Genomic DNA, 10,117 nt, shown 5'->3' with positions numbered 1-10,117 from the left:
GAGCACGTGCCAGAAAGCAGGAGCAGGGGGAGTGGCAGAGGAACAGGGAGCAGCAGTCTCCCCGCTGAGAACGGGGGTTGATCCCAGGACCCCCGGATCATGACTAGAGGGGAAGACAGACACTTAAGCGACTGAGCCCCCCCAGGTGTCCCATCCATCTGAGCTTTAATAGGTCCATTTCTGCAGGAGGTCCAGGCAGGAATGGGGTCAACCTGCCAAGGTTGGGGGACCCTACCAAAGAAACAATCACACAGAGGAAAAAAAAAAGAGCTTTATTGTTCCCTCTGAGGGATTAATGCCAGGAAATGAATGGTCCCGGGACCCCCACTCCTGGGGGACAGACAGAACAGTGCAGGGTGAGGGGAGAGGCATGGCCCCTCCAGTCCCAGTTGAACTTCAAACACTGAAGCCCCTCCCTCACGCTAAGATGTGCGGTCCCCACCCTCAAGGAAACAATGGGCTGGGTCAGGTCCAGAACTCCAAGACTCCACGGCTCTGTGGGGATAGGGCTGGGGGGCCCCTGGGGCCGGTCAGGGCTTATTCTCTGGCCAGCAGCCACTTGGGAGGGGCTGAGCCCCGGACCCAGGAGACCCCTCCCCAAGGTCAGATACAACGAAAGCTGTGTGTGCAGGCAGGGGGCACCCGCAGTTCCAGGAAGGGCCGCAGGGCTGGGGGCTGGAGCGTCTGGAGCTGAGAGGCACCAGGCCGCCAGGGCCGCCTCCTGGCCATCGGATCAGAACCCAAGGTGGAGACATTCCAGGTCAAGGCTGCGGTCCAAAGCCGGAGACTACTTGTCAATGAGCCCTCCCTCCTTGAGCTTGAAGTAGAAGAACTTCTCCAAGGCGCTGGCGCAGCGGCAGTACTCGCTGTCCGGGGGGTTGTACTCGCGGCAGTTGGCGATGACCCGCTGCAGGTCGGCCACGAAGAGCTTGCGGGTGACGTAGTAGCGGCTGCGCAGTCGCTCGGTCATGGTCTTCAGGTCTGGGGCGGCGGGACGTAAGGGCACAGCTTTAGGAGGCTGGGGAGGGCAGGGCCGTGGGGCCCAGGGAGGTTTGGGGGCAGGGGCAGGTTTGGGGAGCAGGAATGGAGCGTCCTCACCGATAGGGAAGCGGATGACCTCGTAGTAGTCAGGGGCTTCTGCCTTCTTCACAGGCTCCATAAAGGGCCAGGCACTGGGGTGTGACTAGAGAGGAAAGTCGAGCTGGAGCCAGGCCCACTGTGCCCTCTGCCCGGCTTGTGAGTACCACCCACCCCAGCCACTGGCGCAGGTGCCCCTGGAAGGGAACCTGGTCTCCCCACCTTGATCTGGGCCAGCAAGTTTTTGAGGGTTGTGTAGAGCTGGTCTGGATCCTTCAGCTCCTTCCTGGGGCAAGAGATGCCATGTCTGAGGCCCTGGGTCCTTCTGCCTCCCCCGACACCCGCCTCCTCCACACAATACTCACCCCTTCTCCTTCCCCAGTGGTTTCCAGCCCGTCTCTCCTGCAAAGTGGGGAGTGGGGAGAGCATCCCTAAGAATTTGAGAACACACCCCCAGTAGGGTGCCCCTTCCCCCACCAAGACCCCTGCTCACGAATGCCGGGGACACTCTCCACGGGGATCTGCCTCACTCCCTCCTTGAAGCAGCTGAGCCCGGGGTACACCTTTCGGATCTGGGCCTGTTTGCGCTCAATCAGCTTCTTGATGATCTGAGGGAAGGCAGGGCCTGAGAGGCCAACTCCAGCCCCAGCAGCAACCCTCCCCGGGCCAGAGGCAGAGGCCCTACCCCAGGCACCTCACCTCCTAACTTCCCTGAGAGGCAAAGCAAGAACCAAGATCCTGGCCCACGCCCACCTCACAAGTGCACATACGTGTGGCACATATCCACACACGTGTGCTCACCCCCCCATGCATGTGAAAAGTCCCAGGGCTGAGTACGTGTGCACGCACACACACACACCTCCTTCTGCTTTTTGATGATGTGAGACAGCTCTGTGTAGGGGATGCGGGGATTCAGCTCACACTCCATCAATGTTGCACCCTCATAGTCCTTAATGTAGCCCAGGTAGCGACTCTTGGGCACTTTGATGTCCTTGGAGAAGCCCTAGGGAGTAGACAGTCACAACCTGACCCACCAGCAAGGCCCTTCCAACTTGAGTCACCCTTCCCCCAGAAGCCCCCTGAGGGGCCGTGCAGACCATGTCCCCTTCTCCCTGGTTCCGGGATCACCTTCTGTGGTAGCTGGTGTGCAGGCGGGGGGCTCTGTATTGTGTGGGCTCAATTAATCTGTCCCTGGGAAGGCTCCAGGTCAGCTGCCCCTCCCAAACCACCCTCAAGAGTCTCCCAGCTCTTCCAGCCTGCCTACAGGTCCCTACTCTTCACTGGGGCAGCAGCGGGAGGCAGGCAGCTGGGCACAGAAGACTTCCTTCCCATCCCCACCAGCAGGCTGGACAGGATGACCTCTAGCCCCAGGCAGCAGTCAAGTGTGGGCTGAGGCAAGGGTCACCTGCTTTTTGAAGTAGCCGATGGCATACTCGTCAGCATAGGTGAGGAAGTAGAGGATGTTGTGTTTGATGTGATACTCCTTCAGGTGGTTCATCAGGTGAGTCCCATAGCCCTGCGGGGGAGGGGAGCAGGGCTTAGCAGGGGAGCCTCGAATGGAGAGAGCAGACTGCATAGGAGGTAGGGGCAGCCAGGGGACCCAGGACAGGGAGGAGGAAAGGCAACTGGCAGAAGAATGGGAGATTGTGGGGAGAAAGTGAAGGACACTGGGTTTCTAAGCGCTTACTCAGGGCCTCGTGTGGTGCCTGGGACTTTACAGACCGCCTCTCAAGTCAGTCCACGAGGTGAGTATTTTTATCTCCATTTCCCAGAGAACAAAACCCCAAGACACCAAAACCTGCAACCCAACTATGTTAACGATGTTAGGAAATGTGTCCGAAGTCAGACAGCCAGCCATGGTAAGGCCAGGACTGAAATCCCAACCAGGAAGTTGCGCTCCCCATGTCACTGGTTCCCAGTTCCTGGGCCTCAGAGTGAGGGGGGAAGGGGAAGAGGAATCACAAGGGCCCTACTCATTTCAAATCTGAACCCTAAAGAGAGAGTATCTCCCATACAGGTCAAGACCGAGTGGCACCATGCAAATCTGGCTTACAGAAACCAGGAGAACTGGGAACCCTACCAGGTTCTGTTATGCCAACTTAAGACAGAACCCAGGACTATCACCCAGCACCAGAATAGTATAAAAACTAGTAACTCCTCAGTATATGTGAATTTTCCGGTGTTGAAAGAAATTCAAGTTCATTTAGAAGTGTTATTGGGGGGCGCCTGGGTGGCTCAGTGGGTTAAGCTGCTGCCTTCGGCTCAGGTCATGATCTCAGGGTCCTGGGATCGAGCCCCACATTGGGCTCTCTGCTCAGCAAGGAGCCTGCTTCTCTCTCTCTCTCTCTGTCTCTGCCTGCCTCTCCATCTACTTGTGATCTCTCTCTGTCAAATCAATAAATAAAATCTTTAAAAAAAAAAAAATAAATAAATAAAATAAAAGTGTTATTGGTAGGGGTGTCTGGGTGGCTCAGTCGGTTAAGTGGCCAACTCCTGATTTCAGCCCAGATCACGATCTCAGGGTTGTGAGATCGAGTCCCGCATTGGACTCTGCGCTCAGCAGGGAGTCTGCTTGAGATTCTCTCCCTCTGCCCCACCCCCTGCTTGTGTGCTTATGCGTTCACTCACTCTCTCTATATAAAATAAACAAACCTTTAAAAAAAGAAAATAAGAGCATTACTGGTTTGGGGACTCTAAAGTGTTTTCTTAAGGCAGTTACCAAAGGACAACCGCCCCCTTATGGGGCTGGGAGGAACTGGCCGGCCACTGAAAGAGGGACTGGAGACTGTGGCTTCCCTTCTGTGCAAACTGGGGCTGGGGCCAAGGCACTCACCTTGACCTGCTCATTCGAGGTGACGGCACAGAAGACAATCTCTGTGAAGCCCTGAGTGGGAAACATGCGGAAACAGATCCCACCGATGACCCGCCCGTCCTTGATCAAGGCCAGAGTCTTGTGCTTCCTAAGGGGAGAGGGGAAAGGTCACGGCCCCTACCTGGTCCCCAAATGCCTCCCAGGTCCCTAGAGCCTTGGAGGCCAGGGCTGTATTCAGAGCTGGAAGTGGAGGAGCAAGTATTCCCACAGGCTGGGGACGGGCATGGTGCCTGGGGCTGGGGCTCTTGTGGGGACGCACGGGTCAAAGACGAGGCGGGCGATATACTCCTTGGGCATGCGCGGCAGCTGGTGGGAGAAGACGTTCTGCAGCCCCACAAGCCAAAGCAACACCCGCCGGTTGGCCTTGGGTGTCAGCGAGTTGCCAATGACATGGAACTCGATGATGCCGCGGCGCTCCTCCAGGCGGGCTGTCTCATCCCGGGCTGCGTTGGCCGACAGCAGGCTTGTCTGGGCACCAGAGGAAAGGGAGTGAGCTGCGGCCTCTGGCCGGTGAGCCCCCTCCCCACACTATGTAGGAAGCCAGGCTGCCCACCTCAGGCCCCAGCATGGCAGCGGGGTCTGTGATGGTGAGCATGACCTCATTGACCAGCTCCATGGGGATGTCGCCCATGACGCGGAGCCGCTTGGCATCCTCCAGGGTCAGGTTCTCTGGGAGCTTCCTCTTCTCACCTGCTGGGGAAGGTTGGCAGGGTCTCCGGTGGACAGCAAGAGAGGTTAGGGGGGCCAAATGAGTCAGGGGTCAGGGGTCAAGTACGCACCTGGCATGGGCTCAGCCCCTCCGGAATCCAGGCTCAAGGAGCTGTTGCTGCCCCCACCCATGGTGGGGCTGAAGAGGGGGGCACTGGGGACAACTGCCGCGCTGACTGTAGCTGAGAGGGAGTGAAATCAGGGATGGGGGGTGGTCAGAGGTGGTGGTAGGTCCCCAAAAAAGGATTCCCCAGACACACCCTCCTGCATGTCCCCACTGCTGCCATCCGCAGTGCTTCTTCCCGGCGGAGGGCTGAGCTCTGCTAGGGAGGCCAAGCCAAGAGCCTGCAGAGCCTGCTGGGGCACGTACCCGGCCTGGGCACCAGCTGTGTCCCCTCTGAGGGCGGCATGGTGAAGCCAGACTCCCAGATCGGAGAGTTTGCCCCATAGATCTCCTCCTCCAGCATGGACAGGAATCTGTGGGGAGGGTACAGGCTGTCTCACAACTCTGTCCTCCAACCAAGGCAGCAGCCTGGACCAGACGTCAGAAGGACTGGAGGCAGGTTGAGAGACCCAACTGTCACGGAATTAGGAGCCAAAGAACGGAGACAGCCTTCAGACTAGGGGAAAACACAGTCCTCGGCTTCTTGGGAGCCCCTAGTCAGAGGCAGAACAGGACAATCTAGACAGAGAACAGAGGCGCAGCCTACCACAGTGTGTGGCACAGAGGGACAGGGTCTAAGCTGGTGCCTTCCTGAGCTATGTGGGAAGTGCACAAGTCACCCTGGGTCTCAGGATCCCCTCCTGCCCCCTTGTAGTCCCAGCGGGCGGCAGAAGGGGGGCTGAAAGGCCTGCATTAGTCAGTGGAGGCTTCTTATACCGGGTAGCTATGAGCCAAGTTTAAAACGGGAGGAAAGTATAGCAGAACAGAGGAAAATCTCACAGATAGGACCACGACGGGAGTGGAAATCGGTTTCCCCTCAAGCGTAAGCTCTGGTTTCTCGGCGCGCTGTGCTTCTGAGGCTGTGTCCAGGCCCCGTGGGAAACAATGAATCCCATCTACCAGGGGCGTGGGCAGGGGTCAAGTTAGCACACGGGCCATGTCCCTGCCATTCCCAGACTAGTACACGCAAAGGTAAATGCCGGCAAGTCACAACTGGGCCCCAGACAAGTCTGCCGGGTAGACACCCAGACCCCAGAAGCCTCCTGGAGGGGAAGGAGACCACTCCAGGAAGCCTTCCTGGAAAAAAGGGGACAACAGGGAGGATGTGAACTTGGGGCAGATCCTGATAGGCCAGAACAAGCCTTACTTTGGGAAGTGGGTGAGGATGAGGGTCCTCTTCTCAGGCACCAGCTTGTCCTTCTCCACCCGGAATTTCTCCAGCAACTGCCGCCGGGTTACCGTGAAGATGGAGCGGAGGAGGCTTCGCCCGAAGATGTGAGTGGTCTCGTAGCGGGGGAGGCTGTCGCAGCTCTGGGGCACATGGCAGTAGCAGAGCCACCTGTGGGGAGCAGAGAGGTGGGAAGGGAGAACGGGGGTGCTGGACCCAGGCGGGGCCTCCAGGCCTCCCCCACCCCAACGCTGCCCCTGCCTGGGCCTACCTGGTATAATTGACCTTGTAGGTAGCCACGTCCTCGGCCTGAGACCGCTGCCGAAATTGGGCAGGCGTCTCAAGCTTCCAGTAGTTAAGGCAGAGCAGGAACATCTTTGAGAGCTCAAACATCGTCTGCCGCTCCCGAGGAGCCAGGTGACTGAACTTGTACTGCACGAAGTTCAGCACACCCTGAGAAGTGGGCAGGGCACAAGACCAGGAAGGAGATGTGAGCAGCCAGCAGGGGTTTCTTACCCAAAACCTGGTGCTTCCTGAGGGGAGCTAAAGCTCACCTCTCGCTCTGGGGCTCTCGGTGAAGAAGAACTTCTCCCCCCTTTCCACCCCCATGTCCATCTTGAGCCCCAAACTCCCTCCCTTCTCTGAACCGGTCCCTTGTTCTCAGCTTGAAGAGGATGGGGAACACAGGCTCCTGACTCCTCCAAGATGCCCCCAATTCTCTTACCAACTCCCTCACCCCACCTGCTCAATATTAGGCTTCTCAAAGGGGGGACTGCCCAGGGAGCCCTCCACCACTGGCCGGGTCATCTGCAGGATGCATTTCCGGAGGAGCTGGAGGAAGACGAAGGGGGAGGAGTAGAGGTCAGTGGAGCTCAGAGCTGCAGACTCCCCAGCCCCAGCTCCTTTGCTCACTCACACTCACTTGGATGAAACTCACCTTGAAGAGGTAGAAATAGACCTGCTTAGTGTCTGTGTCCTCCTCTTTGTGAACAGACATAAACAGATTCTCCACGTCCACCACCATACCCAGCAACCGGTTGATCTCATCCTCTGATACATTCTCCAGGTGGGACACGTGGTCAGCTGTAAGACGGACAGGTGGTAGGGTTGCTAGGGTTGCGAAGAATGGACACATCACCAGAGCTCCCCGCCCCTCTTCATCACCAGCCAATTTACAACGTATAAGTCCCTCCAACCAGTGTGACCGGCAATGAGACCGGCTGCTCCTACCTCAACCCTTGGGTGGACCCTGTCTCTTCTGGGCTGGCAGATTTCCTGTCTCTTCCCTTGGGAGAATACATGCTCCCAACCCGATCCCTCCTTAAGGGGGCATTTTTAGTTTCACAGATAAAGCTCCCTGACACTTAAAAAAGCCCATCCAAGCAGGACCCAGCACCTGCTCCCACCCCAGCTCCAAGGGCACTACCTGCCTTACCCAAGGGGTGCTCACAACTGCGGCACAGCTCGCTCAGGTTGGCAGCTGGCTGCTGCAGGTCCATGCGGGGTGCAGTGGGGGGCTTGGGGTTTTTCCAGCCATTACACTTGCAGGTTTCATTGGCCTGGCGGCAGAAGACTCCGTCAACAGCCCTGTAACTGGTGACGGGGAGCCGATCCCCAGCCACAGATTTGCCCCCATTCCCACCCGAGCCCCGGGATGCCCCAAGCCCCGCCCCCTTCTCACCCCAGGCCCCGCCCCCACCTTGCAAGCCGAGAAGACCCCTAGCTTCTCGAGCTTCTTGGCGCGCGGCAGCCCCCGGACTTGCGCCTTCCTCTGGCTGGCGCGCTGCTGCTGGCTCAGACCAGGTCGAGCCGGATCCCCTCCGCTCCCCGTCCCCCCACTTCCTACCCCAGGACCCCCAGTCCCTGTGCTGCCGGCTGGCGCTGCAGCTGGGGCGGGGGCTGGTGCCGGAGTGGGAGCCGGAGTCGGGGCTGAAGCCGGACTAGGGGCAGGAGTCGGAGTTGGGGCAGGGGCTGGAGACTGAAGGGGACGGGGCTGAGTGGCCGGGGCCGGGGTCGAGGCCTGGGAAGGTTCCGCCATGTCCTCCCCCGCAGCGGAGCGCGGCGCGGCGCTCCCAGCCCTAGGGCCGCATGGGCAACCGGCGCTCAATGCGCAGGCGTCGCTGCGCCGGAGCATGGTGGGAGTTGTAGTCTTCCACGGCCGCTCCCTTGGCCTCCAGCTTCCAGACTTTTCTGTCTTGTCTGTAGGTCCCAGACAAACAAGTGAAGCCTGAGTCATTACCCTAGATTGGCCTCTCCTTACTTATAATCTCTTTGAAGGATTCCGGGATTGGTGTTTTTGTGGGGACTTGGAGAAGCATCTGAGAAAACAGGCTTCTGTTGAGGGGAATTGTGGAGTCTGCCCACCTCCCAAGGGTCAGGGTAGAAGGGCCAGCCTGGGGTCTGGAGTTGTCTTGGCTTCCCGGCACACCTCCCCCCACCGGCAACGGCCCTGTCCCACCAGTCTGCAGTCACAGAATTGCAGCTACAGTGGAGATGAAGAAGCAACACTTCCTCTTCCTGCCCCGTAAAGCGGTTACACGGCTGTGCTCTTTGTGGGATAATTCAGCTGTACTCTTTGGTGCACTTTTTTGTATTACGTTACATTTCAGCAATAAAGGATTATTGTAAAAAAAACCAGAGGATGGTCATGGCCACAAAACCCGATACCGAGGTGAGGATGAGGCAGAAGTAAAGGCGGGCACATCCTAGTGGGCGGGCATTGCTCTCCCTGTAACAGTGTGGGCACCTCGAGGGCAGGGCCGGGGTCTTCTTTTTGCCACAGAGCCGAGCCCTGAGCCTGCCGCAGTAGACCCAGGGTCCGAAGCACGAAGGAAACCAGGAAGCCCTGTTCACCTCCCAAGCCCATGTGTCACAGGGCTGTGCGCGGTCAGAGAAAGGACGTTCGGAGAATGGAAGACCCCACGGTCACACGCCCTTGGCCCTGTTCAGGGGACGGACCCTTGTCCTCAGGCCCGACTCTTGGAAGGGCAAGAGCCCAGCGGCTCAGTCCCGTCTCTGCCCTGGGCTGGTGAGCGCTCCAGGCTCGGGCCCCCACGTCCAGCCTCCGATTGGCCTACGCAGGGGCGTCCCAGCCTGGAGAAGGGGAAGGGCCTAAGAAAGGCGCAGGCGCCAGGATAAGAGCAGCAGCAGCGCAACCAGACCTGTGGAGGCAGGACTCGCGTGGCGGCGCGCCCCCACCCCCGCCGCCCTCCGCCATCCGCCTTGCCCCGGCCGCGGGGGAGCGGAGCTGGGCTGCTTGGAGCCGGCTCGCGGGAAGGCCTCTCCGGGTGTGCGCGCCGCGGCCGCGCGCTCAGCGCCACGCCCTGCGCCTCGCGCGGTTGGGCAGCAGTTGCTCACTCGGATGCAGCGGGTCGGTAGCGGTCTCCCCAGCGGGAGCCAGGTGGCGTCCCGCAGTCCCAGCGCGGCCCTTGCCGAACAGAACCAGGTGGCCACGCTGCCGGTACAGCTGCTCAGGGACGAGGCGGTGGCTGCGCGGAACAACGTTAATGCGGAGGATGGCTTCCAGATGAAGATGGATGCCTACGGCTTTGCCCCGGAGGAGCTCGTGGTGCAAGTGGACGGCCAATGTCTGGTGGTGACCGGCCAGCGGCAACTGGAGGGCTGCAGCCCAGATGGGGCCGGCTACCGCGTGGCACAGAGGGTACACCGGCAGATGCAACTACCACCAGACCTGGATCCCACCTCCATGACCTGCAGCATGACCCCCTCGGGCCAGTTGTACGTCCGAGGCCCGTGCCAGGCGCTGTCTCCCCCTGAAGCCCAAAGAGGTCCATCCCCGAGAGTCCGGGGCCGTGGCCCCAAGAAGAGCCAACCTACCCTGACCCAGTAAACACCTAAGTGTGCAGCAGCAGCCTTGGTGTTCTGTGGTCTTTTCTTGGCGTCGGGGTCAGAGGTCGAGGCATAACGGAGGTAGAGAGAGGGCTAGTGGAGGGCCCCTGTTGGCAGGGAAGGCATTTTAAGGGGTTGGTCCACCAAGAATAAGGCCTCTGCGGGCTGGGGGCGCTCCGTGGACCTGCTGCCCAGCCCCTGGCAGCTCACAGCAGCAGCTCCAGCAGGGAGCAGCAGAGGGCCAGGAGGCCTGCAGGGGGACCAGGCTCCATCACCACCA

The 10,117-nt window shown here is 59.6% G+C and overlaps 2 protein-coding genes across 3 annotated transcripts; one reads left to right on the top strand and one right to left on the bottom strand.

Annotated features, from left to right (window-relative positions):
- Positions 1–256: 256 nt before the first annotated feature.
- KAT2A (lysine acetyltransferase 2A) lies at positions 257–8,103 on the bottom strand. 2 transcript variants are annotated; one of them, XM_059149091.1, is made up of 18 exons: positions 7,688–8,103; positions 7,424–7,547; positions 6,926–7,071; positions 6,730–6,819; positions 6,260–6,441; positions 5,968–6,159; positions 5,028–5,134; positions 4,729–4,839; positions 4,503–4,642; positions 4,209–4,417; positions 3,911–4,037; positions 2,483–2,593; positions 1,937–2,080; positions 1,571–1,685; positions 1,443–1,479; positions 1,300–1,363; positions 1,099–1,183; positions 257–981 (listed from the first exon to the last, which is right to left on the bottom strand). In XM_059149091.1, exons 1-18 carry the CDS (start codon positions 8,024–8,026, stop codon positions 788–790), a joined length of 2,517 nt encoding a protein of 838 aa, XP_059005074.1. In that variant the 5' UTR covers positions 8,027–8,103; the 3' UTR covers positions 257–787. The 2 variants fall into 2 exon arrangements, with proteins under 2 accessions (XP_059005074.1, XP_059005075.1); XM_059149092.1 differs by having other exon boundaries at positions 4,503–4,639.
- A 1,199-nt stretch (positions 8,104–9,302) lies between these two features.
- HSPB9 (heat shock protein family B (small) member 9) lies at positions 9,303–9,859 on the top strand. Its single transcript, XM_059148750.1, has one exon. It carries the CDS (start codon positions 9,350–9,352, stop codon positions 9,836–9,838), a length of 489 nt encoding a protein of 162 aa, XP_059004733.1. The 5' UTR covers positions 9,303–9,349; the 3' UTR covers positions 9,839–9,859.
- The last annotated feature ends 258 nt before the right edge of the window (positions 9,860–10,117 follow it).

This window comes from Mustela lutreola, chromosome 15 (assembly GCF_030435805.1).
Source record: "Mustela lutreola isolate mMusLut2 chromosome 15, mMusLut2.pri, whole genome shotgun sequence".
NCBI classification, from domain to species: domain Eukaryota; kingdom Metazoa; phylum Chordata; class Mammalia; order Carnivora; family Mustelidae; genus Mustela; species Mustela lutreola.
Note: the sequence above shows the minus strand (reverse complement) of the source record. Positions and strands in the feature narration are given on the sequence as shown.